Raw genomic sequence first — 27,985 nt, 5'->3', positions numbered from 1 at the left:
ACCCTGTAATTTGAACCAGTGACATTTTCTTTATTTGTGCTGATGGGTTAGAGAAAGGAAAATCTTTAAAAACTGCAGTCCAAACACCCACAGCTCTGCCTTCAGAAGCCATCTGCCCCCAACCCCCGCCCCCCCACCCCCGAAAAAAAACTGTTGTTAGGTTTTTCTTCCATCAAGTAATGTGATTGTCACAAGTTCAGAAGTCTGGGATCCTGGGCTTCAGCTGGGCCCAGGGCTCCCTGTGGCCAGCACTCGCTCCCTGATTGCCAGCCCGGGCTAGCGCCGGTAGGGGTGGAATCCTTGCACGTTGTGGTTCTGTCCCCGGCCGAAGCCGCTGCCGCCGGCCGGGGGGCCGCTGGATGGCTGCACCGAGGGGCCTCCGTAGGGAGGGGGCTGCTGGCTGGGATCAGAGAAACCTTGTCCAAACCCACTCAAGTCTTGTCCATACCCTGAGGAGAAGGGAAAGGCACAGGATGAGCTTCCAGGAGCGGCCGTGGGTATGGAGCAGCAGCTCCGGGGTCCTGCAGGGATCTTCCCTCCTCACAGAGGAAATGGGCAAAAAGCAGAAGGGAACAGGGGAGCAGGAAGGGGGAGCTGTGTTTGGAGTAATCCCAGCCAGGCTGGCAGTTCAACCATCTGCTCACAGCTTTGGGGTGCTTGGGAGCAGTTTGATTTTGGGTTGGGACCTGCACCACAGGCCACTCTGGAGTGAACTTAGGGACAGGGAGAAAAACGGGGGTTTCCTTTCCAACAGAAAAGACTGGCTGGAATCCCTGCTACCAACAGAAAATTTACAACTAGATGCAAATTAAGATGACTGAGAAATTGAGAAATTTAATTCAAATTCTCATAATTAAATATGACTCTTAATCCTGGCATCAGTGCCAGCCCCTGCTCTGAAAGATGCTATTAAGGCTCCTAATTACCAAGAGCATTTCTGCAGTGCTGCCTCTCTCTGTGCAGGCTTAGAGCAGGTTTAACTCTCTTAATCCCAAACAAAGTCTCTTAGCACATCTTCAGCAGTTCAATTTCAAGCTCTGCCTGTCCCTCAAGGACTTGCTGGCACTAATGAGCACTAAAACACAGCAGGCTCAGGCTCTGGGAGCTGCAAATGCTCCTCCTGGCATTTGTTCAGACACAGATAAGCAGGCGCCCAAAACTACAAGGGGATTGTTTGCCAAGGGGCGAGGCTGGGAGTGGAAAAACACAACCCTGGAGTTGCTCTCCCTGCACAGTGGTGCAAACCACAGCTCAGCACAGGGCTCAGGTTGTTTATGATGAGGGAAACCCACAGCACACACCTGCACAGCCACTCAGGACTCGCTGCCTTCCCTGCTGCCACACCTGGCTCTGCTCCAGCTGTGTGGTTTGTGTGTCTGGCTCCCAACCTGAGCCTGGATGGATCACCAGATAAAGCCTGGCCTGGCACAGCTCACTGTGGGGTTTCACCCACTGCCCCAACACAAACCCCAACATCTGAGCCCTGTCCCTGCCTCTCACCCTCTCCAGCAGCCCCAGCAGGAACACCGGGAATGTTCCCAGGACCTGCCCGGGGCTCCTCCTCCCTGCTCAGCCCGACCTTGGCAGCGCAGACAAAGCTCTGGGGTGTGGCCTGAAGGGTCTGGAACAGACAAACCCATCCCAGCCAGGACTGAGGGGGACTGCAAGGACAAACCTCAAGAGCACCCTGCACAAAGATAATGAATTTTTAATTATTTTAAATTAATGTAATTAATTTGATTTTGCAGGGGGAGTGTTAGTGCTGACACTCATCCCGGGTGCACACACTGAAGGATTTAGGACACTGCCCAGGATAAACCTTACCCTGCCTTATGCTCATTAGGGAACCATGTGGCTCTTGAAAGCCCACAAGCTTTACACGTTTATGTAAATATATGCAAATTAGGGACACTTCCAGGGATGGGGCAGCCACAGCTTCTCTGGAAAACCTATGCCAGGCTCTCAACAGCCTCATAGTGAAGTTAGTTTTTCCTAATATCCAGTCTAAACCTATTCTTTTCCAGATCAAAGCCATTCCCTTTGTCCTGTGATCACAGCTCCAGATGAAGAGTCCTCCATCAGATCCTTCCTAAACTTCCAACACCTCCCAAACTCTGGCTCCTCACTGATGTAACTGGCTGTGCAGGGATTTGTGCTTTATTTAGAAGAGTCCAACCCACTCCAAAAAGAGTCTGCAAAGAGCCAAGCTCTGGCAGAACAAGAAAAACTTTTGAGTCACAAGGGCAAAACTATCCATGAAATCAGCTGCGTAAGAAACAAATAAAAAATATTTCAAACTCATCAACATGAGAACATGCTGCTTCACAAACACATCTCAAAGGCTCCTCTTCCTTCACAGGCTGCTTTACATTGCTGGAACTTTGAATATTATCTATTTAAATAAATGTTGTAAAGTTTTCATCTCACAGCAGTTTCTGCAGGAACTTGAGGCAGCACTACCACACGGAGAACGTGTTCCAGCAGGGAACGGCCTGAATCCACGGGCTGCTGCATGCAAAATTCCCTTCAGAAGTAAAAACTGACCAATTACAATCCCTTAAAAAAAAACATTAGTACAGAGCTCTTTGGAGAGGCCTCTGTAGAGATATTTGGAGAGGTCTCTGTAGAGATATTTGGAAAGCACTGCTGAGAAACAGGGCTGAGAGGAGCAAGATGAGAATGAGAATTCCCTCTGAGCTCCCTCAGGGAGCAGCAGCAGAAATTTTACTCTGGAGCACAGGCACTTGTCTAGCAATTTTAAAAAGAATTTGTTTTTTGTAGCACTGCCTGCCTGCTGTAAAACTTGTTAGCTCAGTGCCTTCTACCTCAAAGTTACCTACAGAGCACAACAAAGCTTTGCTCAGAACTGCACCTCCAGAGAGATGGGGAAGGGATGAGAAAAGGGAGGAAAAGGCCCCGGTTTGGATCCTTACACATGCACTGCCTGTCTCTCCATGCTGCTTTGACTCTTCAAGTCTGTTCTCCAAGGTCTGGAGACACAAAAAAAAATGTTCACTACAAGCTCTGTGAAGCTCTTGGAGTGGAAGTTTTAGCTACAAGTTTGGGGAGAGTGGAAACCAGGATTTCATCCCGGCAGTGCACGAATCCCTGAAGCTTATTTTACAGCACAAAAGCAACACTTTAGAGCTAAGAAAATTCCCTCTGGCTAGAAAATTGCATGATTTAAGGATGGCTTGAGCTGGTGGGAGCATTCCCATCCTGGAGAAGTGCCTGCAGCAAACTGTGTCCAACACTCTGTACCCAGGACTAAAGGGAAAGGGGATAAATTGCAGCAGTTACTCACCAAACTGACTATAAGGGAATTCTGGCTGAGCAGTCGGGGGTTTGCTCATGTCCTGAGTTGCCTGAGATGGTGGTGGTGGTGGAGGAAAAGCGAGTGGTGCTGCCCCTGGAGTGGCAGGTGGAGGGGGGACTCCAGGGGGGGCAAACTGGTCAGGTGGAGGAGGTGGAGCACCGTAACTAAAACCTGGAAGGACAGAACAGGTGAACATCAACATCCTGCTTGGCTTTTGAGATGATACAATTTCAAACCAACATTTCTCAGGCTATTACACCCCAGGTGTTTGTGACCAGTGGCTGCACAGATTCACCTGGACACGTTGGTCACCCCCATGGCCCAAAGATCTCAGCAGCTCACCTTGCACAGGTGGGAGAAATGTGCCCCCCAAAAGGCAGAGCACAGAGAAAGGGATAAAGCAGAACTGGGGACCAAACTCTGTGCTTACAGACATGAGAAGTGAGGAGGAAGCCATATTATCCAAGATTTTAGGAGGAAAAAGCGATAACTAGATACTATTTTCCACCTTCTTTTAACCAGGTTTGTGTCAGATTTTTGAAATGGTGGCCTGAGAGGTAGGTGTTAAAATCCTATTTTTATTTCCAGTCCCAGTTGTGACCTTAATTCCTTAAGCTCCTCCAAAAAACCCTGCCTGTGTTTGGCCCAGGTCACCAGGAGTGAGCTCTAAGTTTTCTCTCTGATATCCTAACAAAGGTGCATAATGTATCTAAATTTATTTAACAACACAGATTTAAACTACAGAACAGAAATGATTATTGGATCCAAGAATAAAATAATCCAAGAAAAAAATAATGCTATAAATTAATTATAACTCTGAATATATAACCTGGGAAAAATAATTAAGGATAGGCGAAATACAGGGGGAAATCCAAGTCCAGCAAACAATGAGGAAAAGCTGGATGTGCTCCAGCTCCTGGGGATCACTTACTAAATGGTGGAGGGGTGCCATAGCCCTGTGGAAATCCTTGTGGAGGTGGGAATCCCCCGGGAGGTGTGGAGACTATGTATGAGGTAAATGGTGGTGGTGGGGGAGGAGCTCCTCTGCCTGGAGGAGGGGGTCCATATCCACCTGAAAAAGGAAGAGAAACCCAAAAGCTGAAGCAGATGAATTATCAAGGAGCTGCTGCTGGAGTCAGCTTCCTCTAGATGGGGTAAGGCTGTTGGGTGATTTCAAATGCAGGTTCAGCCTTCTATGAATCCTCACTTTGAGAAATATTTGTCCTCCAAGTATCCCCACTGTAAATAATTGCAGTTTAGCTTGTAATCCCTTGGTAACAAATTAATGTGGCTGGAACAGCAGGATGTGTGTCAGCTCCCATTACTGAGCTGCTAAGAAGCCACTGTCTTCCCCTCTGTTCTTCCAGGACAAATTCAATCAAGCTTTTAAATGTAGGTTAAATCCTACAGAAATCCAAAGATCACTGTGAATGCTCAAAGAAGCTGCACCCGTGCTTGGGAGGATTTTTTCCTTTCAGAATTGGTCCCATATAATGTACTTACCAATTGCCTGTCCAGCTGGCACCCACATCCCTACAAGAGAACAAAAAAAGAGCCTTAGACATCAGTGAAGCTGCGCACTCCGGAGCAGGGATGATGCAAGAAGAAGGATTTGGCTCTGGGATAGACTGGGTATCCTCCCCATGTCCCTTATAGAGCTATTTTTATGGCCTAAGCAACATTGTGGGACTATTTCTGAATGTGTAATTCTGGAAAGACTCTGAATCATTCAGCAAATGACACTCAGAAAAGACAGCAGTTCCCAAACCCAAATCAGATGGAGCATTCGAGAGCTGCCACATACCAAGTGCAAGAAACTACAAGTACAACAGAGAACAAAACCCTGGAGAACCCCAGCAGACTACACATCCAAGGGATTCTTAATTTACTACCAGGTTTATCTGAGTTATTTTTGCAATTTTTGAAGCATAAAAAAAGCCTTTCTCATCCCTTGTGCAGTGCTGAGATTGAAGGATAAATGTGCTCGTGTCTGACATTAATCTTTCCAGGAGATCAGATATCATTTTCCCTACTAATCACTGCATGGAAAATAATGGGAGTTTCTCAGTTTGCAGATTAGCACATCTGTGCACAATGTCAACCCTCAGCTGCAGCTTTCAAGTTAATCAGCACCGTGGGGAAATGAGCAATCCCTGTGCTGCACTTCCATCCATCGGAGCGGGGATGGAGCAGCCACGCTCCCCGCAGCCCCCCAGGTGAACATTTCTCATCTCTCAGAGCAAGCAAGTCACAGCAACTCAATTATCCCTCTGCATTTCTCCAGAAGTTATCAAAAATTGTCTTTGGATGAACTCAGCATGTTTATCCTGCCTCTGGAATCTCAGGGGGGTTGCAGCCATCAAACCCAGGCTGCTCCCGAGCCCTGCAGGGCTCCTGGTGTGCACTGAGTGCTCCCTGCACCAGAGCTGCCTGGTGCTTTCTCAAGCTACATTAGGCAATAAAATTCAAAGGCAAGGCCATCCATTTCCCTCTCATCCCTTTCAGATTTTCCTGATAACTTCCTTTGAAACTGCCTCATCCTTGAAAAGCCATTTTTCAGCCAAATTTGTCATTGGGGTGTTGTGCAGAGCTCACTCCACAGCTGGAGTCACACCTGGAGCTTTCCCAACACATTCTGAGTTCCCCCAACCCATGGGAATCCCACGTGGGGAGAGGCAGCTCCAAAGAGAACAGGTGGAACACACCTGGGACACGTGCCAGGCCCAGCACTGCCTTCTGCCAATGAAATGAATTTGGGGAAAAGCAGGGAAAAAACCTTACAAAGGACTGGGGAGGGGGGAAATCTATGGGGGGTGGAAATCTATGGGGGGGTGGAAAGCTGTGGGGGGTGCTATCAGGGAGATAAAGCTGGGAATAACACCTAGACCAAAAAACTGAAGTGCAGTAAGCTGGAAAGGCTGGACAGGGAGGGGGTGGCACCTTGGGCAGGGTGGGCAGTCCCTTGAGGTGCTAATAGGGAAATAAAGCTGGGAATAACATCTAGACCAAAAAACTGAAGTGCAGTGAGCTAGAAAGGCTGGACAGAGAGAGGTTGGGCAGGGTGGGCAATACCTTGGGGTGCTAATAGGGAGATAAAGCTGGGAATAACATCTACACCAGAAAACTGAAGTGGAGCAAGCTGGAAAGGCCGGACAGAGAGAGGGTGGCACCCTGGGCAGGGTGGGCAGTACCCTGGGGTGCTATCAGGGAGATAAAGCTGGGAATAGCATCTAGACCAGAAAACTGAAGTGCAGTGAGCTGGAAAGGCTGGACAGGGAGGGATGGCACCTGGGCAGGGCAGGCAGTACCTTGGGGTGCTAATAGGGAAATAAAGCTGGGAATAGCATCTAGACCAGAAAACCAAAGTGCAGTGAGCTGAAAAGGCCGGACAGAGAGAGGTTGGCACCCTGGGCAGGGCGGGCAGTACCTTGGGGTGCTAATAGGGAGATAAAGCTGGGAAAAACACCTAGACCAGAAAACCAAAGTGGAGCAAGCTGGAAAGGCTGGACAGGGAGAGGTTGGCACCCTGAGCAGGGCGGGCAGTACCTTGGGGGCCGTAGCCCTGCTGCCAGGTCGGAGGGGGCTGCCCTGCCCAGCCGTTGGCAGCGCTTGGCATGATCCTGCTCCCCCACTGGCTGGCCCCCGGTGGCCCCGGAGTTTGGCTCTTGCTATCCCGAGGCTCGGCGCGTTTCACCTCCACCTAAACAAACAGAGGCAGCGCTCAGCGGGGCTGGGGGGGCCCCGCGCCCCCCGGCCCCTCACACACACCCGCAGGTACACTTAAGACTACACTTAGCATCTTATGACTTATGTCTAAGTACTTAATTATTAAAACTTAAGGCCAGTAATTTACAATGTTTCTCAGGTACAGTGTAGGTGATGGTAAGGCATTACGAGTCCTACTGTTGAGGGATTCCGAGAAAAGCATCCTACAAATCGCTTCGGTCTCGTTGGCTTTAATCTTAAAACAGCAGTACCCTCTTACAGCAGCTCTGCACTTAAAACAGCAGAATCTTGGACATTAATGACAGACTGATTTCGTGTTCAAGGCAGGAGATACGAAGATGATGTTTTCAGTTAAAAAACCAGAATTTTGAGTGAAGAGGCTGCTCTGAAAAAGGGTACTAATGCTTTAACCAAACATGTTTGGGGTCCATTTGGAAATGACAGTTTAACCCACCCCAACTAACTGCAATTTCAGCTCTGCTCATACCTGAGAAACACACATTTTCTGAGATTTTTTTTTTTGTATTGTTGTATTTTTTTTTTTAACTTAAGATTTTATTTAAATGTCTAATGGAAGATAAAGACTTACCTTCCCCAGGCTAACGCTTAAAGAATCTCAGTTAACTCAAACAATGTCAGAGGGAATGGATGTGATAAGAGAATCTTACATTACATCTAACAAAAAAGTAAACAAACATGCAAGTAATAAAAATGGACAGTTGAGTCAATAAGAAGCAATCTTCATACTGTGTTAAGTCAGTGACAAAACCCCTCCTGTTTTAAAAATCAGTAACCACAGTGCTGAACTTATTTCATTCCAAGATAAAATGTCCTAGTGTTCCCAGCCATGGAATAAGTGCATTTGACCTACTTAAAATAAGCTGCACATTCAACATAAACCTCTCAAAAAAAAAAAAAAAAAATCCAGTTCTGATTTAATGAAACCCTCTCAGCACTCGCTGAATTTGAGGCTTTTTTTTTTTTCATGATTAATTTTAATGGGTGCCAGAGTACAAAGAAAATAAATCTCAATCATCAATGGGCCTGAGTAGTATGGAAAATAAAGTATTCAGAATTCTTCCTGCCATGTCTTAAAAGCCATTCATGTTGGAGAACAAACAGGAAACAGGCACAAGGCAAGGACAAAGCCCCCCACACCCCCCTTGCCAATGCCCCAAGGACATGAGACATGACAGTAACCAAATCTCTGTCAGCTCAAGGCCCTTCCAGAGAGGAACCAAGGGAATTTTTCAAAGGACTCAAATTAATGAGTCTTAACACATTTGCCTTGAGGGAATTCAGTTATTGCTTACAAAAGCAGAGGCCTTCTTGCAATTTTAATTTTTTCCCCCTCCTTTCAACAACATATGGATTCATTTCAGCAATACCTTTTTAATTACCAAAAAGACAGAGATACCATTTTTAAAGCAGGCATGATTAGGCAGTGAAGGAGAGAGCAGGGGATCTGGAGCTCATTAATCCTTGTGGAAGAATCCCATTAATTTTTCAGTGCACACTTGGAAGCAGGGAACTGCCAAAGTGAGGACTGAAAATTCCCTGTGCAATAGGGAGGTTCAAATTCCACACCTGCCTAGAGCCCAGCTTACCCAAGAACTGAGGCAACTCTATTAATATGAGCTAAAAATCCCTGAATCCTGATTTAAATTTTTTCTTTTGTCACTGAAAGGAGGGGAAAGGACAAAAATCCATTATTTCAGTTTGGAATTGGGTTTGTTTGGGGAACACTGAGAACTCCCAGTCCCAGGGCTATGTCAGCAGCAAAGCAATGAGGTGACATCCAGGCTCACACTGGGCTCTCCATCCTCTCCCAGCACCTTGTGGATGTTTATCCTTTGTTCCCATTTGGATCTGCTGCTTTGTGGGATCAGCTCTCACTTTAGCGTTTTGCTGAAGGGCAGATCAGGGGGGATACAGGTGATCCTTCCACACCCCTGTGTGATTTACTGCACCTGCTCACACCAGCAACCAAGAACTGATGTTCTGGATCCCACAAGCACATTCCTTTGTTCCCATTATCAGGAAACCACCCAGCCCTGAACCCCAGACCAAGTTCACAGGAATTAAAGGCATTATCACACTGCACAATGAACCAGAACTCCACTGATATGCAGAGTGCATCCCTTGCTAGCTAAGGAAAGGCTTATGAAATATCAGCACACAAAAGACTTAAAAGACAATTAAAAACTCACACAATGCAATAATTTAAGGAATGTGAGAATCTTCTCTGTCTCCCTGAATGCCCTCACATCAAGTTTAGCAGTTTTAACACTTAGTTTAAAATCTGGATATACCTTAAAGCTGTGCAAGAATTTAAATTCACCAGAATTTCCTGTGGTTTATTTTTCTTTAAATTATTCTTTTAAAACTTGGGTGTCCTGCAACAATTTATTTTGCTTTTAGGTTTGGGTCTTTTTTTTTTTTTTTCTTCCACAGGTAAAAGTATGTTCCTTGCTGAGTAACATCAAAGGAGCCTAAAAAATTCCTGCCTATCCAAGCCCCGTTTGCTGACAACACAGTATGAAGATGAAACAACCAGAGGTCACTTAACTGCATTGTGGTTAAATACTATATAGAGTACGTGGGTTGGTATCAAAGTTTCACAGTAAGTGACCCAATTTTTTAAAAAACCAATCCTTCAGGATGTTTTTTTTTCTCCCTTTTTCTTTTAAAGTTTAAGATTATATAAAGCAGATCATCTGACACCACCTCAAGATTAGAGTATCAAGTACACATCTGAAGGAGTGGTATCTTAAACCAAGCCTTGAAGAACTCGGATTTCACTGGGATTCTGCTTTTCCAACAGCTGGAAATGACTGATTTCTCTCCTTGCACCACAGCAGTGCTCAAAGCAGAGGCAGTGAGCACCAGTTTACCCCAGTGACGATGATCCCAGCTCATCTGCTCAGCCAGAGCAGCCCCCAGGTCTGTACACACAAGGCCTCACCCCAAGCAGAGCCCACAGCCTGAATGCTCAGGCTTCCAAGCCCTCCCTTCCCCAGGCTGCCCCCATCCTAACTGCCCTTCTCCAGCAAACTCAGACTTTCCCCACCTCCATGGATAAAGCCTTGAATTTGGACTGCTGTGCTCTCCCATCACCAATTAAGCTCCATTACCCAGTGAAATCGCTCGTTGCCCAAGACTTGGTTCTTTCTTAAGGTAAAATAAAACTACAACTACACACTTTTTTGCCCATGATGTCGTGAAAATGCATGTTGACAGCCTGGTCCACTGATTGTTCGTCCTCGAAAGTAATAAATCCAAAACCTAGCCAACGACGAAGAGTGAATCAAGGTAGCAGGGTGTTGTGACACAAAACAGGATGATGAACAGTATTAGGGGCAGACCAAGGGTTCAAGCAGGGGTTTCAGATAACGACACTTGTGTTCAATTGGCAAAAACTCTGAGGAAATTGCAATGGATACTTCCTGTGAAGAGGCTTTAGTGCCTCGTCTCGATTGCGCGCATGCAGCTTCGAACTGAGCTCGTTAACCGGCTTTTAATTTGATTTTATTCCTCATCCACCTACCAGGAAATGGAAAAAAACTGCTAAAATCAAAATACTTGTGGGACAGCAGATTGAAGTCAAGCAACTTTGCTGCTCCTCCCTTTGATTCAGCCTAATTTCCCAAGGAAAACCTATCATATATATCCCTGTTCCCCAAAGCTGCAAAGCAACTTCCTCCCAATCCCTTAGCCCAGCTTCCAGTTAGGGAATATTTTCCATAGAAAAGAAAGTTAGTTTTGAAATGTAGCTGTTAAAGCATGAGAAATTTTACCACTCCATGGATGAATGAGAAGCTTCAGAAACTAACAACCTACATCAGAGGTTCTCAAGTTTTTCCACACCTTGGAGAAAAAGCACTGACCAGGTGTTACTCCTTCCCAACAAGGCAGCCCCCTGTGAGGTGTTGCTCACACAGAACGTGGTGTTGCTGCCACGTCCTGAATCTTTAATTTCTTGTACTTTCTGTTGATTTCCTTTTGAAAATCCACACAACTTCCCAATGGGTGGCTCATTCCCTTCCAGTTGACCACAACCCTGACTGCTGGCAGCTCAGCTGGATCCAGCAGCTTTTGATGGCTGGAGAGAAAACTCTGAGAAAGGAGGCAAAGCTCCCCTTTTGGAGGTCACTCTGAGAACCTCTGCACGTAGGTTGTAGCTGCTGACACAGCCGAGAGAGTGGCAAAATAGTGGTTAATCCCCCAGGACAAGGCGGCTGCTTCATGCCATCACCCACTGGCTGCTGGTGGGGACAACCCAGGGCAGGGAGGGACACATGCAGTACAGGAATTGTGCCATTCTTTGGATTAGCTACAGAGGGGGGAGGAAAGGGGGGAGAGCAATAAAAATTAGAAAAGAAACCCGAGGTGCGGCGTGGGAAGCGTTTATGGAACATGGATGCGGTTCTGCTTTTCTGAAACCCAAGATTTCCCCCTTGGTTTGCGTTTTGCTTTGCAGCTAGTGCTGACAGCAGCCAAATCTTGCTCTAAAGCGTTACAGAATACAGATCTAGCACAGGAATGTCTCTCCACGCTTATCCAACTGCGTTGGGTAAGCCCAAAGAGGCCTAGTGTAGAGAAAGTTTATATATATATATATATATAAAAATACACAAAGATACAGGCCAAAATAGATTCCAGCAGGTCAAATTCTGCTGTCAGCAACAAGAGCAAAAGACATCACTAAAATAAACTGAAAATAAAAAGGAAAAAACTTGGCATTTCCCACACACAAGAGACTGGCAGTATAAACGAAGTTTTGTGGAGCTGTGATGAAAGCAGCCTCGAAGCTGAGAGCAGCATTTCATCACAATATATTTGTCTGAGTTAACCAGAAATCCGAGTGTTGGAGCCAAAGGAAAAGTGTTTGTATTTAAATCACGTTTAGTATTCCAGCCTTTGTCTAAAAAGAGATGGGGAAGAAAAACAATGGATTCCATCTGGATGTGAAGGTTGTTGTTAAATTTGATTCCAAAGCTAAAGGAGGGGAACAGATTGTGGGATGGGGTTGGAGGGGTGGAACAGGGAGGGCAAGAGGTCATTGAGAAAAGCAATAAATAAATTTTAAAAAGGGGATTTTAAAGGGTCAGGCAGCACAAGATAAAGAAGAGTACAGAAATCAGAGTCACACAGCAAAAGGCCAAGGTGAAGTTTTAAGCAGAAGTGATGAAACCCACCACCTGCAGCTTTAGTTTTTGAAGGACAGGACTCTGTTAAAGGCTGGAGAAATGAACTGCATCCAGCAGGAATCCAAGAGGAACAGAGCAGAGTGACAGAGCTGGTCTGCAGCCAAGGGAGGAGGAGAACAGACACAGCAAGAACCTGGAAATCCCTCCCCAGCTGCTGGAACCAGGAGAAGCTGAGACTGCACCAGAGCCACTTTGTGCCTTCAGAGATGTGACATGGCTGCTGTGCTGGGGGCTGTGGGAAGGGTTTGGATGAGGCAGAGCTGGCAGGACTGGGAGGAAGCAAAGATCATGTGGATACCTGACCCCAATCAGCTCCTCAAGGACATCACCTGAGAATTTGGTGCCTCCTGAGGAGCTGGAGGTATATGGATGCTACAGGGATTACAACAGGGATCATCTTCCCTCCCTCTACCCGTAAACCAATGTGCACTTCCACAGGAAGGGTGGCAAAGTGAATGGGAAGAGGCAAAATTCAGAAGGGTCTAAGGAGAGATGGCACTGAATTGGCCTCTGGAATTTTATCTGCAATCATTAAAAGGATAAGGGGACAGAGCAGCAAGAGAACAGAGAGAAGGCAAGAGAAAATGTGCCCTGGGATGACAACCAGGAGTACCCAATACAAACTCGAGGAATTTTTCCTAGCACCCCCCAGGGACTGCCAGGGCCATTTTGGGAGATGTGTTAGTCAGCACACTAAAAAAAGCCTGGAACAGCACAGAAACAAAAGGCAGAGAGAGAGAGGATTCAAGAAGTGCTTAAAAAGTCTGATGAATTAGGGGAGGAAGTTTTCTGTGGGTGGAGACAAGACCTTTCCCCCACCTGGCACTTGTGCTTTGCACCCCAAGCCCTCCTTTGCCTGTGTTGCTTTTAGTAGAGCTTGAAGCAGAGAAGCCATTAATTGAGACAGGATTAATCCAGACCAGGCATGATGTTTAAGTACCTTTTGCACAGAGGCTGCAAGGCTGGGATTAAATATTGCAAAGATAGAGATGATACAATAATTACTGAAATATTTCAGAACTTCAGCCCCAAATTCCATTTGAATGCCAGTGCCTTTGTCTCCTCTATCCAAAACCAGCTGCTCTAAAGCACTGAAACAGATGAATTTATGTGCTGCTTAAATCAAAGGTATCTGCTGGAAGAAGATTAGGATAGCTAAAGCAAGAAAACAAAAAAACAAATATATTGAAACTTCGTTTACACTCCAATAAAAGACAAAGCCCGTCCCTCCTCTGACTGCGGAACTGGCCTGTACCTCTGTGATAAATTATCACCTAGAGAGAAGAAATCTAAAGAGATATCGTTAATCACAGTCAAACAATTCACAGAGAGAAAAGAAACAAAAAAAAGAACTTACTTAACATTACCATACTTTACTATGAAACACTTAAATATGTCACTAAGGATGTATGTCTAAATTAAAAATAAAACTAAGACTTAACAGCTTAATAAATATGAAGTGAAGGATATATTTCTTAATAATGAGGCAGAAGAGAAATGAAAAGTTCAGATGGCAAACTATTCTCTAGCATGTCCAACATGCTACAGGGTGGGAGCACAGCTAAGCTTCACGTGCCAAAATACTGCCTCTTCCTTGGCAAACAGATGGTGGATGCAAAGGGACGTGGGTGACATGAAATTGCTTCATATTTTGACCAAAGGTTCCCAGCTTGATTCAATATCTAGTGAATCTTTCAGGTTTTTGGGGTTTTTTATTCCCCTCCCCTCTTAAAAAGCAATCTGGTATACAAGGATTGTATATCCCAATTGAAAAAAAAAAAAATATATATATTTCAGAATTATTTTGTGGTTGTTTTAAAAGAGTTTTTTTCTTTAATTTGAGGTGAAGCCATTTAACCAAAACAAAAAGCAGGTGATGGATGGATTCTGTCCTGTCTCGTGCTCTGGCTGGAGCACCCCACATGCACTTACAGACCCAACGTACCTTTCATGTGGAACAGGAGGTAAATCTGTTTATTTTTCCCCCCTCAAAAGTACCTTAAGCCACAGGAGTGGCTCGAGAATCAAATTTCATTCAGCTATTAAAAAAAAACCCAACCCATCAATGAGCATGAAACATCTGAGTTGAAATGCACAGACCCAAGTGAAGCTGGAGATGAAGAGTCTAGACTTGAAGTGATGTTTGCCCAGTGAATTATTCTTTTTCCTGAGGCAACATAGGAGGAAAAAAAAAAAATCTACCTTTTCTGATGGTGTGAAATAGTTTGCCATCTGACTATAGGAGAGTATGAAGAAATTTCAAGGACAAACTAGATCAGCCTTTACCTCGGGGCCTCTGTTTCTCTGCGTCATAGATCATTACAACTTCAGTGACCTGGAAGAGAGAAGGGAAATTCTACTCCCTGTGCTACAAGGGGAGGGCTGGAACAGTCACCACCAGCTGGTTCCTGCTCTCTACCCACAAAGCACAAGCCAAGTGCAGCCATCATCCCAGCAACAGCACAAACCCAGGGAATTTTGCTCTTCCTGGGAGTTTAGAAAGCCTGAGCTCATCTCTATTGTCTCATCATACTTGACATTTTAATTTAACATTGAAGTTTTGCACTATTTGTACCCACTCTACGGCCTATTACACACCCCAAAGGTTTGTTTTCCAACAACTCATCAGTGTAGCTTTTTAAAACATGATTTTTCCCATTTTTAACCGTTTTCACTTTTGCCATGAAAAGCAGCTTGAGCTGCAGGCACCTCTAGGAACACGCAGGGCTCCTCTGATTGAATTACTGGAGCACCAGAGAGGCCCAGAGCACCAGTTAAACCAATGCTTTAAACAGCTTTACAAAACCGCTCTAAGTTCTGGATGAGCAGTATCAGTGTGATTTTAACCTAAAAAAAGAAAAAATGGAAATTGCAAGCTGTTCAAAAGCTTCAGGATTATTCTTCTCAGAATGAGCACCACAGTGAGCTACAATTTAAACAAAACCTGAGGTGTAATGTTTATGTCAACATTAAAACAGCTGAAGGGAACTGCTCTGAAATCTCTCAGATGCAGAGAAGTGGTCACAAAATGGGTGTGATTTTGTAAAATTGCATCTTCAAGACAATCTTAGGATATTTTTACTCGTGAGTAAAAATGAGTTTAAAGTCTGACACGATTTTATCTTTACTTACAGCTAGAAAACATTTGGGTTTGAGTTGCTGCACTCACTTGAGCACATCCTACCGGATGCTCCCAGCTGGGGCTGGGGGATCCACGTGGGGATTATGCCATGGGACAATCAGTGCCACATTTGTCCCTCCCCTGCTCCATTTGGGTCCTCTTCACCCTGGCCTTAATGACCCAGCAATTACCAGGGCTGAAAAATCAGTGCCTGCCTTGGGCTCTTCACTCTCGTGGCCACAAAACATTTGTGAGACTCCACTGCTCCAAAGGGACTCGTTACAACTCCAGGAAGATTTTCTGATTTCTATACTATGAGTAAAGTGCTACTACTTACTTTTAAGGGCACTTACAGTTGTGGCTGTTGCCTTCTACACCTGCAGGACATACCCTGTATCTCCCCAGCATCCAGGGCACAGCTGGAAAGCCAAGTCTGTGAGGAAGAGCCTTTAGAAACTACATCCCACAGCTGTGGAACGTGCTCCCTGTTTTTATTATTAGACTATTGCAGCCTTTCAAGCTAAAGAAACAGTTGTTAGCTGTTGCTTTTTGTGTTTTTAAATGAATTATCTTAATGGAATTTTAAATACTGATTTAACTTGATAAACTTAAGAATTAATTTCTCAATAAATCCTTTGCTGCCACTAAGAAATGTCAGAAACACAGTCCTGAATTTATCTCACACAATCTTTAACTTCCTCAAGCTTATTCACAGCTGAATTTTTTAATTCAGTAGTTTATCATATGCCCCCACTTCCTTGAGGGCAGTGAGAGCTGGGATAAATGGGAATTAAAAGGAAATAAAAACTAAATTAATAAAAAATAAAGAAGACACAGTCATTTCAGTCCAAGGTTACAAAGTGATTAAAGAAGGTGCATGAGGAGCAGTTTGTCTCAGAATGGAGGTTCTAGGGACATCAGAACTGAGATTCCAGATGGTTTGAAAGCAGCTACTGCTCCCCAAACAATGGCAGGAGACCCAAATTTAACCTATCTGTACACATAGTCAAATGCCAGGATCTTAAAATCCAGCCCATTGAGAGACTCACTGTTCCCAAAAAATAATCAGCAGACATTTTTAATTGCCCAGCTGAAAGTTTTCAAGAGAAATGGGGGGTTGAGGGTGGAAATAATAATAATAAAAAGAATCATTCTTAAGGCACCTCAGGAGTTTTTGGAAGAAGGGACAGAATAATGCATCAGGTAGACTTAAACATGAAGAGACAAAAGCAGCAAAGTAAATTCCACATGAGCAGCAGGTTCTGCCAAGGGACATTTCCAGATGATGGATGTTCACTACAGTTTCTCACTAAATGCTTCAGGTGCCCCTTCAGCAATTTGTCCAAATTACCCCCAAATTTGACAGCTTGAGGAAATGTGAGAGGAGGCAGCAGGGAGGGGAGGCACCTTCCCCCCCAGGACTCACCACTCCGAACTTCTTGAAGTATTCCCTGAGCTCTGTCTCGCCACAGTTATGAGGAATCCCACCAACAAAAATTTTATTGGATTTATTGTTATCGCTCCTGGATCCTTTCTGCTAAATTAAGGAAGAGAAAATTCAGTCAGAAGAACAATAAGGTTGGCTGCTTCTATCATTTTACACTGAACCATGAAGAATGGGCTCTGGCAGGCTGAGGGGAGAGCTGCAGCCTTGAAGTCTCCCAGGCATGAAAGGGAAGCACGTTCTGAGCTCAGAGGTTCAGTGTCCCCTGTTCTTCAGAGGACCAGGAATCCTGGGCCTGTGTTCTGAGGCCACTGACTCATTCTAAACTAAAATCTGGTGAAGCTGCAGGGTGTGGAGTGGGCTGGAACAGCATCAGCCCTGCCAGTGCTCTCCAGACACTGCTCTCAAATCTGAAGAACTTCACTAAAAGCATCACTAAAAGCTTAGGAAACACCACACCCAAACTGACATTGCTCTGCAGAGCCTGCCCATGGAGATCTAAATTAAAGACACTTTTTAGAAATGAGATTTACACTCGAGATGTGCATACAGACTTCTGCCTTTAAAACATGGATATAATGCAAAGGAGTTCCAGAGGACACCCAGGGATCTTTCCTTACCCATCCTTCCTTCGGCCGTGTCCGCTCCGGCTGCATCCCCCGAGGTGTGCATGGCTTTGGATCAATCTGGAAGAAGTTCCACTTTGGTCAGACTTCAGCAGAATTTTGCTTTACAAGTTACATTTGTGGCAGCTCAACATGCAGCTCCTCAGAGCTCAAACAACACAACCCATGGAGTTAAGAGCTGCCTCACAATAAATTATTTAAACCAACAACCAGGTTAACTCTGACACTCTGCAAATAAGGAGGCAGAATTTAAAGCAAATCTTTGAATCTGGTGCAAGAAAAAAAAAAATAACACAAAAACAACTTACATTTCGGCCATCTAACGTATGAGGTCTGCTGGCCAGCACTGTTCCCACACAGTTGGGATCTTTAAATTTGACAAATCCAAATCCTCGAGATTGATTTGTTGTTTTGTCTTTCATTATTACACAGTCTACAACTTCTCCATACTGGGAGAAGTAGCTACGAAGAGTTTCTGTCAAAGAAAAAAAAGCAAGTATTAAACAGAGCCAGATATTAACAACACCAGACTGTGTTTGCAATTATGAGACAACAGATCAGCAAACATGGAACACAGCTTCAAACTCATCTTTTGAAATTGATCACATTTTACTTCCTGTAAACAAATGGCAGACAACAGTTTATTTCCACTCATACAAATGGAAAACAGTAGGAAAGTGATTATAAAAAGGTTTGTCTGTTGCTCTGACAAAAACTTCAGCACCAGCTAATGTAAACATAAAAGTACTAACATATAAATAAAAATATATATATTAGCAGAGGAGGAGGCTCTCAGCCCAATCTCTTCCCCACAGCAATGCCTGTTAAGAGCTCCTGGCTGGGTTCTCACTGTGGCCCAAGGCCTGCAGCACACGTTGCTCACCTTGTGTCGTGCTCCAGTCCAGGCCACCCACGAACAGCTTTCTGCAAACAAAGCACAGGGCAGGTTTAGGGGCTACAGCAGATGCTCCATCTTATTTAAGGCACAGCTCAGCTCTTCTGGACAGGTTTGGGGGTACCTGGGCCTCCAACACACCCTACAAAGCTGGCACCATACTCAAAGCTGCTGATGAAACCAAACCCTTCCTCCATCACTGCTCTCTGCTCCTCCCTCACTCACCACAAAACACTCACTTGGCTGCCAGCACCTTCTCGTGGGGTGAAAGCAAAAGCAGAACTGCCAGGCTCAGGCCTGAAACAGAAGTCAGACCTGTGCAGCAGGTACTAAATAACAGAGCAGCACTAATCCAGCAGTTGTGAAACCATCGTACAACCCAGTTTCGAGATAGCGATGAGCAGGTGAGAAAGTCATGGCTAAACCCCAAACTAAACTCCTTAAAACTGATTCAACTCTTCCCCTGCAAAGAGCACCCAAATCTGCAGGGTTTCCTGTCCCAGCACGCCCAACGAGCTGGGTGGGTGCTACAGGAGCTCCATGCCAGGCTGCCAGCTCTGCAGCTCTTTATCAACTCCTGGGTGTGCCAAAACTTCCAGAAGTCATTTACTCACTAATTAAAGGTTGGTTAGAGCCACCTCAACACTTGGCCCTGGTCAGTACCAAGAATCAACCCCAAAAAACACCCTCACAGCTGTCTGCAGCTTCCTCCTGAGGAGCAGCAGGAAAGGTTCTTCCCCAGACAGTGCTGGGGCACTGCCCAGGCTCCCCAGGGAATGGTCCTGGCCCCAAGGCTGCCAGAGCTCCAGGAGCATTTGCTCTCAGGGACAGGATGGGATTGTTGGGGTGTCTGGGGAGGGCTTTGATGATCCCTGGGCTTCCCTTCCAGCTCAGGAGATCGTGTGATTCTGTGAAAAACTCTGCTGTTAATGGCTCCATGACTCTGCACAGACAAGCACTGGGATAGTTTATTTTTGGGGGATGCCCTCTGGTTTTCCATCAGACCTCAAAAAGAAAAAGCACCTTCTTGCTTTGTCTCCTACTTGCCTTCACCTATACCTGAGTACAGGTAAGGGTGGTGGGGATTCCTACATCCTCACTTACATGGGCAAAGTGGAATTTCTCCTAACAAAAAGAAACCTGAACTTCCTCTCACCTGCTCTTTTCAGGGGCAGGTAATGGCAGGGAGAGCCCAGTCCCTCCCAGTAAGAGCTGCAGGTGCACTAGGACTACCAGGGAAGTGAAAGCCTTGCAACTGGAAGTTCCTGTGGAGCAGGGCAGCTCACTGACAAAACCAGCCTGTCCCTTTCCACTTGGATTCAATTTTCTGTGATAGGACATCACGTCACGACCCTTCTGCACCAGCCAAAGTGACAAAATTCAATACTACACAGCACCTAGGAGCCTTGTTCCATTGAGGCAAATTCTGTTCCTGAGTTACAGGCTGAGACGTGACACGAGTCTTGTCTTTCACAAAAACAGACCAACTGTTAAGCGCTGATCAAAGCGTCTCCTTGAGCAGCCAGCAAACAACTGAGCTGGTGACACGCGAGGCAAAGACAGCCCTCAGTGTCACAGCAGCAGCCTGTGCTGCGTTATCCTCACGCTAAAGGACGTGCCAGCCCTCCCTGAGAGCAGCAGGGCAGGACCTGCACCCCTGCCCTGCCCTCTCTCAGAGCAGGCCTGTTAGCTGTGGGCATGTTGGGCATGACAAAGTTTCCCTCAAGGGTTGGAAAAGTGCCCCCAGCTCCCTCTGGCAGCGCTCTGGCTCCTGGCACGGGCTCAGGGCCTTGCGCAACAGCAGCCAGTTCACAGCAACAGGTCATGCTCTGGGGCCAGCCAGGCTTGGCCAAGGTGGCACCACCAGCCTGTCCCCTGACCACCTTCCCTGTCCACACACAGGACACAAACCTCTCTGCTGTGCCATTATTTTTAGGGAAAATAAGTAACTCTAATTTCCTAATAGCAAAGTAAAACCAGCTGATCTACTGCTATAGTCACAATAAAGTTTTGATATGTGTTAGCTACATATTCTTCACCAACCACATTTGAGGTTATGGTTTGTTTTGGGGCGTTTTTAACTAAATTTGATAGCTTGGTATAAAAGATTAATCGATTTTACATCCTTGTAAAAGTACCGGCTTTGTTCTGAGAGAACACCAAGTTGTCTGCAGGGAGAGAGGTCACTGAAACCTTCCAATTCCACCATGAATTATTTGTAGTCACCCTACATGGACTGAAACAGCAAAGCTGGGTAGCTCAAGGCCAGCTGCAGCAGCTGTATGGAAATCCACAGCCCTGGTTTATATATACACTGTGGAATACCAAAAGCCAGGAATCCTCTGCTTTGGGATCCTCCATGGTTTGAAGACACTGAGCAGGGCCAAAGTTCACAAAAATCCAGATGTGGTATGGAACGGGACAGCTGTGAGGCACGAGGGGTGTGTGGGTGCTCCTGCTCCCACGCTCAGCTGCATCACCAGCCCTTTCCCAAGGTCTCACCCACACTCCAGCCCAGAAAACTTTTGGTCCTATTACATTCATAGAAATGTATAAAATTGATAGAATATCCTAAGTTGGAAGGGATCCACAAGCACTGAGTCCAGCACAGACACCCCAACAATCCCACACTGTGCACCCCTGGGAGCAGTATCCAAACGCTCCTGGAGCTCTGGGAGCCGGGACCATTCCCTGGGGAGCCTGGGCAGTGCCCCCACCCTCAGGGGGAAGAACCTTTCCCTGATATCCAACCTGAACCTACCCAGGCACAGCTCCAGCCTCAGGTTCTGCCCCTGCTCCCAGAGAGCAGAGGCTGCTGCTGCCTCTCAGGAAGAAGCTGCAGACCCTCCTGAGTCTTCCCTCATGTTCTTCAGTGTTTTCAGTTCACACCTGCTAACACCACCCCAAAGCCCACAGCTCCACAAAGCTCCACATTTACAGACTGGAGGACACTACAGTCCATCCCTGCTGGAATGCAAAGCCACTCCAGCACAGCCAGTGACAGCACAAACACCAGGCTGGCTTTGGGCAGGTGAGTCTGTCCACCACAAGAGTGAGATCCTGACAGGTGCATCACCCCTGAAGCAGCAGAATTCCCCACAGGGATCACCTCGGGAGCAGAAAGTGGGATAATGACTCCTCAGAAGTTGCAGCTGTATAACAAGCTTTAACCAAGTATTCTGCCTCACTACTTCCTGGGAGAATTTTCCTTGCTAATTTCTTCTTTGTTGCCGTAAACATACTTGCTGCTAGAGGAAATCAACTCAAGATTAGTAAAAAAGCATGTACAGGTATTTTAAAACCACCAAAACTCAACAAAAGCACAAACTCTTTGCCTACATAAATAATCTGGAGTTTGATTAATAGCTCAGATCAACACCTCAGCACAGCCCCCATTAGCTGCAGGACAAAAGGATCAAGATCAGCACCTTTCTTCATCCAAACCAGCCAAGTATTAATTAATTACAACAAATAACACTGACAAGGCCCCTCCCTACCCATGCCAAGACACCTGCAAGGCTTAGAGCTTCCTTAGGTACTTTCTCTGAAAATCTCTGCCTAGAAAAGCAGCTGAATTCATAACTTCCCATCCAGACCTGCCCCTCACAACAGCTTTAAACCAGAGCTTCCTTCTGAGGGCTGGAGCAGCTGAGTCTGTTCTACACTCTCATCTTCCCTCTGAGCGCTTTTGGGGAAGGAGAATAAAGAAAATTTCCCTCTCTGATTAACCCCCAATCTGATTATAGCTCCAAAGGATCACAGCCTGTGACTGGGAACAAACTCTGTGACAGCCCAGCCTGCTCAGGAGGGGGAGCTGATATTCCATGGAATAACCTGGAGCCTGGCACTCAGGGAAGTCAGACCTGATCAGGTCTCTCACAAGGCACCAGACAGTTTCTAAGGCCCAGGAGCAAATAAAAACACTTTCAGAGCAAAACTCACATATTTAAACAGGCCTCATGCAATGTGTGCTGGAATTGGATCACCTCTAATGTCCCTTCCAACCCAAACCATTTCAATGTGATATTCCAGTCACTTATCCTGCCTCCTGTACTTTTAGGATTTACAAATTAAGAACATGCAGTAAATAAGCAGCTTACAAAGCAGTGCAAGCAGCATGGGACAAGTGGTTCATGTTTCCAGTTTCAAACAAGGTGACCAGTCCTGATGGGCAAATACTGTGCCAAAACTTGCACTGGAAGAACCAGCCAAGGATTTTTTTTAATTTGGTTTTTGCTACTTTGAGTTGTACCATGCCCAAGCCTGCAGCCTGGTAATTTCAATGTCACCAGGGTACAGCTCTCAAGCAGAATAATACTGAGTGCAACTGGATGATCTCTAAGGTCCCTTCCAACCCGAGCCTCGCTATGACTGTAAAAGCACATCAGAAGAACCAGACCAGTGTCAGGTTTTCGGTTTGAAGCCCCAAAACCCCCGGGAACGCTTAAAACCGGGATTTTCCAGCCTGGAACACATTCTGAGCAGAGGACAGCAGAGGGGAGCTCTGGAGGGCAGCTCTGCCCTTCGGGGGACACGGAGAGCAAGGGGAGGCCCCTGGTGCCACCTTTGTCCCTCCACCTTCCCCTTCCTCCACCGCAAGCCCCTCGGGGTGGCCCTGATGAGTCACCAGAACAAGGTTCCCAGCAGGGTCACAGAATCACAGGACAGACCCTCAAGGACCATCGAGACCAATTCCTGGCCCTGCACAAAACTCTCCAACAATCCCACCCTGTCCCTGGGAGCGCTGTCCAAGCACTCCTGGAGTTCTGGCAGCCCTGGGGCCGGGACCATTCTCTGGGGAGCCTGGGCAGTGCCCCAGCACCCTCAGGGGGTAAAAAAACCTTTCCCTGATAGCCACCCTAAACCTCCCCGGACACAGTTCCAGCCGTTCCCTCGAGTTCTGTCACTAGTGCCAGAGAACAGAGATCGGAGCTGCCCCTCTGCTTCCCCTCACGAGGAAGTTTTAGACTGCGATGAGATCTCCCCTCAGACTCCTCCAGGCTGAACACACCAAGTAACCTCAGCCGCTCCTCCTAAGGCATCCCCTCAAGGCGTTTCACCGTGTCCGCTGCCTTCCTTTGCGCACGCTAACACCTCAGTATCTTTCTCATCCTGTGGCGCCTAAAACTGCACGCAGGACTCAAGGTGAGGCCGCACCAGCGGAGCGGGACAATCCCCTCCCTCGACCGGCGTGTTGTCCCCCCGCCCCGCGTCCCCAGGTCAGGTGACAGGAGAGGAGGACACGGAGGGGCAGAGGTGGGACGCGGGTGGGACGCGGGGGGATCCGCTGCGGGCGGGCGCGGGAAGCGCCGCGGGCGGGTGACCTTGGGCGCGCGCACCTGCCGCAGCCCCGCGCGCGCGCCGGTCACGTGACGGGGGGGGGGGTGTGTGTGTGTGTGTGTGTGTGTATGTGTGCGTGTGTGTGTGTGTGCGCCCTCACGGTCCCAACATGGCGGGACCGGCCCCCCCTCAGCACCCCCGGCCCGGGACCGGCTCCCCCTTGAAGCCCCCCGGTCCGCCACCGGTCCCCGTTCAGCCCCCCGGCCCGAAGGAGCTCCGGAGGGACCCTCTCCTGAGGTTGCGGGAAAAGGTGACCGAACCCCGCACCATCGTCCCAGCGCGCTGCCCTCCCCTTCCTCTCACCCGATCTCATCGGCGCCTCCCACGCTGTTCATGGCGGCGACTCCTCCGGGGCCGCGCCCGGCTCTCCCCTCCGGTGGCGGCGGTGCCAGCGGTGGGTCGTGGGGCCGCGGGCGGGCGCTCCCGGCCGTGTCCCGGTTCCCGTGTCCCGGTTCCCCCCCCGCCGCCCCCGGCCCGGCCCGGCCCCCCCCGCCGCGCGCTCGCGCTCCCTCAGCGCCGCCGCTGCGCGCGCACCCGCCCCTCGCTACGGGGTCTCCGGGGCCGCGCCCTGGGAGGGGCAGAGAGGGGCGTGGCCGCGCGCGCGCGGGGGCCGGCGGGAAGGGCAGTCCGCGCGCGTGGTGGGCGGGGCCTTCACAGGGTCCCATTGCCCATCCCGGGAGTCCCACTGCGCATCCCGGGGTCCCGTTAGCCATCCCGGGAGTCCCTTTGCCCATCCCGGGGTCCCGTTAGCCATCCCGGGAGTCCCATTGCCCATCCCGGGGTCCCGTTAGCCATCCCGGGAGTCCCATTGCCCATCCTGGGGGTCCCATTGCCTATCCCCGGGGTCCCATTACCCATCTCGGGGGTCCCGCTGCCCATCGCGGGGGTCCCATTGCCCACCGCGGGGTCACACTGCACATCCCGGGGTCCCGTTAGCCATCCCGGGAGTCCCATTGCCCACCGCGGGGTCACACTGCACATCCCGGGGTCCCGTTAGCCATCCCGGGAGTCCCATTGCCCATCCCCGGGGGTCCTTCTGCCCGTCCCCAGGATCCCATTGCCCATCCCGGGGGTCCCATTGCCCATCCCAGGGGGTCCCATTGCCCATCCCAGGGGTCCTGCTGTCCATCCCGGGGGTCCCATTGCCCATCTCAGGGGTTCTGCTGCCCGTCCCCAGGGTCCCATTGCCCATCGCGGGGTCACACTGCCCATCCCCGGGATCCCATTGCCCATCCCCGAGATCCCATTGCCCATTCCGGGGGTCCCACTGCCCATCCCCGGGGGTCCTATTGCCCATCCCAGGGGTCCCGCTGCTGGCTCTGCCCCGGGCGTGCGGGTCCCCCCTGGCACACACAGCACTGTGCGTGGCCCGGAGTGTGGCACTGTCGCCCGTGTGCAGCCCTGGAGGGACACAGCGTGGGACGCAGCACGGTGCACAGGGAAAACCCCTTCCTCCGTGTGCCCCCGGCCCAGCCCGGCCCCGGTCAGCAATGCGGGTCATCCCCGCTCCGGCCGTGCACAGCACGGTGTCACCGGCAGCAGGGACATCGTCTGCACCCCCAGAACACCCCGGTGACCCCCGGGCCACCTGTGACCGCTCAGGCCTGGCAGCCCCGTGCTGCCCCATTCCCGATAAGGGCTCCCATTCCCGATAAGGGCTCCCGATCCCCAGAGGGGCCCCAGCCGGCTGTGCACACTCAGCACTTTCCAGCAGGGCTATTTAAAGCCGGCCAAGAGCCCAGTGGCCCTTTCTCTCCGTCCCTCCCTCCCCCGGCAGGCACGGCCCGTCCAGCTGGACTTTCCTCCCGCAGCCATGAGCTCCGGAGCGGCGGCGGGGCCGATCTTCACCCAGGGCGAGGACTGCAGGGCGGCCTGGAAGGAAGCCACGGCGGGCTACGATGAGCCCGACGCCCACCTGGAGATCCTGGGCAAGCCGGTGATGGAGCGCTGGGAGACGCCCTACATGCACTCGCTGGCCACCGTGGCCGCCTCCAAGGGTAACGTGGAGCTCTGGGCCGTGCTGGGGGTGCAGCTTCCCCAAAAGCAGCTGGTGTGGGGGGAGATGTTCTGCTGGGGGACCCCACTGCATGTACCCCGTGCAGTGTCAGGGATGGGGACATGGGGAGGGGATGCAGCCACCTCCTATCCAGGTCCTGCTGATTTTGGGGCTGTTTCCCCTCCCAGGATCTGCCACTTTTGGGGTTGTTTTTCCTGGCAGAGGGAGGGTTGGACGTGGTTTGTTCTCACTGGGATCAGCTGGGGGGGTTTGTTGGGGACAAAGGGCCACTGTGGGAGGGCAGCAGGTGACAGGGACATGAGGCTGCTCCCAACTTCTCAGTGCCAGCAGCACCACGTGCTCCCAACCCGCACCCAAAGAGCCCAATTTGGGGAAAGAATGGGTCAGAATTCATGGCTTGGGCGAGGCAGGGGGGTTTGAGGCAGAGAAAAGCCAGAGCTGTGAGTGCTGGGTTCCACCTGCAGGCGGCCGCGTGCTCGAGGTGGGGTTTGGCATGGCCATCGCAGCCTCCAAGGTGCAGGAATTCGGCATCGAGGAGCACTGGATCATCGAGTGCAACGAGGGCGTTTTCCGGCGCCTGGAGCAGTGGGCCAAGGCACAGCCACACAAGGTCAGGGGCAGGCTGGGCTGTGCCAGGGTTGGGGGGTGCCTGTGGCCCCCCAGCTCACCCCTCTGCCCCCCACCTGCAGGTTGTGCCCCTGAAGGGGCTGTGGGAGGACGTGGTGCCAACGCTGCCGGACGGACACTTCAGTGGTGAGACCAACAGCAGGATGGGCAGGGGCTGGGCTGGGGACCCCACTGCCAAGTGGGGGTGCAGCAAAGCCCAGGGCATCCCAGGACATCCCTGAGCCATGGAAAGGGGGCAGCAGTTTGGCCAGGGTGCAGTTGGAGCCCAGATCCTCCCATGGGGCAGGGGACAGGGCACAGCTGTGTGCCTGGGGTCCTTGTCCTGGGGTGGATCCTTGTCCTGGGGGCCATCACATCGCTGCCTTCCAGGGGTCAGCGACATGGGGAGGGAATTGCAGTGGGAGCATAACAATACCAGGCCATGGAGGGGGATTTTCCCAGGATACAGGAGCCCCTCAGGGTCTCTTCCAGCTAACGGCCAGCCCCGTGTTCCCGGGCAGGGATCCTGTATGACACCTACCCGCTCTCGGAGGACACCTGGCACACGCACCAGTTCAACTTCATCAAGGTGACACCTCGGGGGGCAGCTCTGCGGGCCGGGGCCGGGGCTCGAGGGGGAGCTGGGGCCGGGGGCTGAGCGGGAGGAGCTGACCCGGATTCCCGCATTCCCGGGGCAGGGCCACGCCTTCCGCCTGCTGCGGCCCGGAGGGGTCCTCACCTACTGCAACCTCACCTCCTGGGGGGAGCTGCTCAAGACCAGGTACAGCGACATCGAGAAGATGTTTGAGGTGAGTTGCTCCCCTCCCTGAAGCTGTGCCCGGGGCGAGCCAGAGCACTCCGAGGCTGTGGAACTCATCCGAGGTGCTGGGGATGGGCAGGGAGTGCCAGAGGGGAGCTCAGAGGGTTTTTCCCCCTGGCTGTCCCTTCTTACATGAGACACCCCAACCCACGGCTGCTCCTCCCTGCCCTCCTCTCCTGCAGGAGACCCAGGTGGAGCCGCTGCTGCAGGCGGGGTTCAGGCGGGAGAACATCAGCACCAGGGTGATGGAGCTGCAGCCGCCCCCCGAGTGCCGCTACTACTCCCACCCCAGGATGATCACCCCCACCGTGCTCAAACACTGAGGGGCCCGCCTGGGGAGCAGCAGGAGGAGGAGGAGGAGAAAAGCTCTGATCTCCTTTAAAGCCCTTGAGAGATGGGTGGAGGCTTGGGGTGGATTGCAGGGGACAAAAGGACAGGAAACCCCCTGCCCCAGGAGCGCCCTGCCCTGGAGGGGTCTTGGGGCTCTGGGGATGATTTCACCCTGCTCTGTCCTCTCAACACTTCACATTCTCAGTTAAGCTGGAATTTCAGAGTGTGGTTCAGAGCCTTTGGCCAAACGGGTTCCAGAACCAGCCATTTCCTCTAAAAACTGCATCATTTGGAGAAATCACAGGGTGGCTTCCTCCAAGAGTCAAATAATCTAAACCAGGTGGGAGAAATGGGGCAATCTGAGGCATTTGGAGGCATTTCAGCTTCTCCTGAAGCAACTCCCCAGGGAAGTTTCCCAACATTTTCGGCCAAAGCCCACAGCAGCAAATCCTGACCCCAACACCCCCTCACAGCTCAATAAATGATGTTTCCTCTCTCCCCAGAAGGGACAAAGTCCATTAAAAGGAATGAAAT

At 49.6% G+C, this 27,985-nt stretch overlaps 2 protein-coding genes across 4 annotated transcripts; one reads left to right on the top strand and one right to left on the bottom strand.

Annotated features, from left to right (window-relative positions):
• Positions 1-151: 151 nt before the first annotated feature.
• DAZAP1 (DAZ associated protein 1) lies at positions 152-24,143 on the bottom strand. Of its 3 annotated transcripts, none has more exons than XM_084221293.1 (12): positions 23,982-24,143; positions 18,327-18,367; positions 17,752-17,918; positions 17,438-17,503; positions 16,800-16,910; positions 14,539-14,587; positions 10,245-10,327; positions 6,863-7,016; positions 4,820-4,849; positions 4,248-4,388; positions 3,305-3,487; positions 152-449 (listed from the first exon to the last, which is right to left on the bottom strand). In XM_084221293.1, the coding sequence occupies exons 1-12, from the start codon at positions 24,011-24,013 to the stop codon at positions 277-279; spliced, it is 1,230 nt and encodes a 409-aa protein (XP_084077419.1). In that variant the 5' UTR covers positions 24,014-24,143; the 3' UTR covers positions 152-276. The 3 variants fall into 3 exon arrangements, with proteins under 3 accessions (XP_084077419.1, XP_084077420.1, XP_084077421.1); XM_084221294.1 differs by having other exon boundaries at positions 16,800-16,907; XM_084221295.1 differs by lacking the exons at positions 10,245-10,327; positions 17,438-17,503; positions 17,752-17,918; positions 18,327-18,367; positions 23,982-24,143 and having other exon boundaries at positions 16,800-16,911.
• GAMT (guanidinoacetate N-methyltransferase) lies at positions 23,575-27,896 on the top strand. The gene is made up of 7 exons (XM_084221296.1): positions 23,575-23,594; positions 25,490-25,675; positions 26,160-26,305; positions 26,385-26,448; positions 26,823-26,890; positions 27,000-27,110; positions 27,304-27,896. Exons 2-7 carry the CDS (start codon positions 25,492-25,494, stop codon positions 27,442-27,444), a joined length of 714 nt encoding a protein of 237 aa, XP_084077422.1. The 5' UTR covers positions 23,575-23,594; positions 25,490-25,491; the 3' UTR covers positions 27,445-27,896.
• Positions 27,897-27,985: the final 89 nt, after the last annotated feature.

Source organism: Fringilla coelebs (genome assembly GCF_963513975.1).
Source record: "Fringilla coelebs genome assembly, chromosome: 24".
In the NCBI taxonomy this organism is placed as follows: domain Eukaryota; kingdom Metazoa; phylum Chordata; class Aves; order Passeriformes; family Fringillidae; genus Fringilla; species Fringilla coelebs.
The sequence above is the reverse complement of the archived record's forward strand: the minus strand, read 5'-3'. Positions and strand labels throughout refer to the sequence as shown.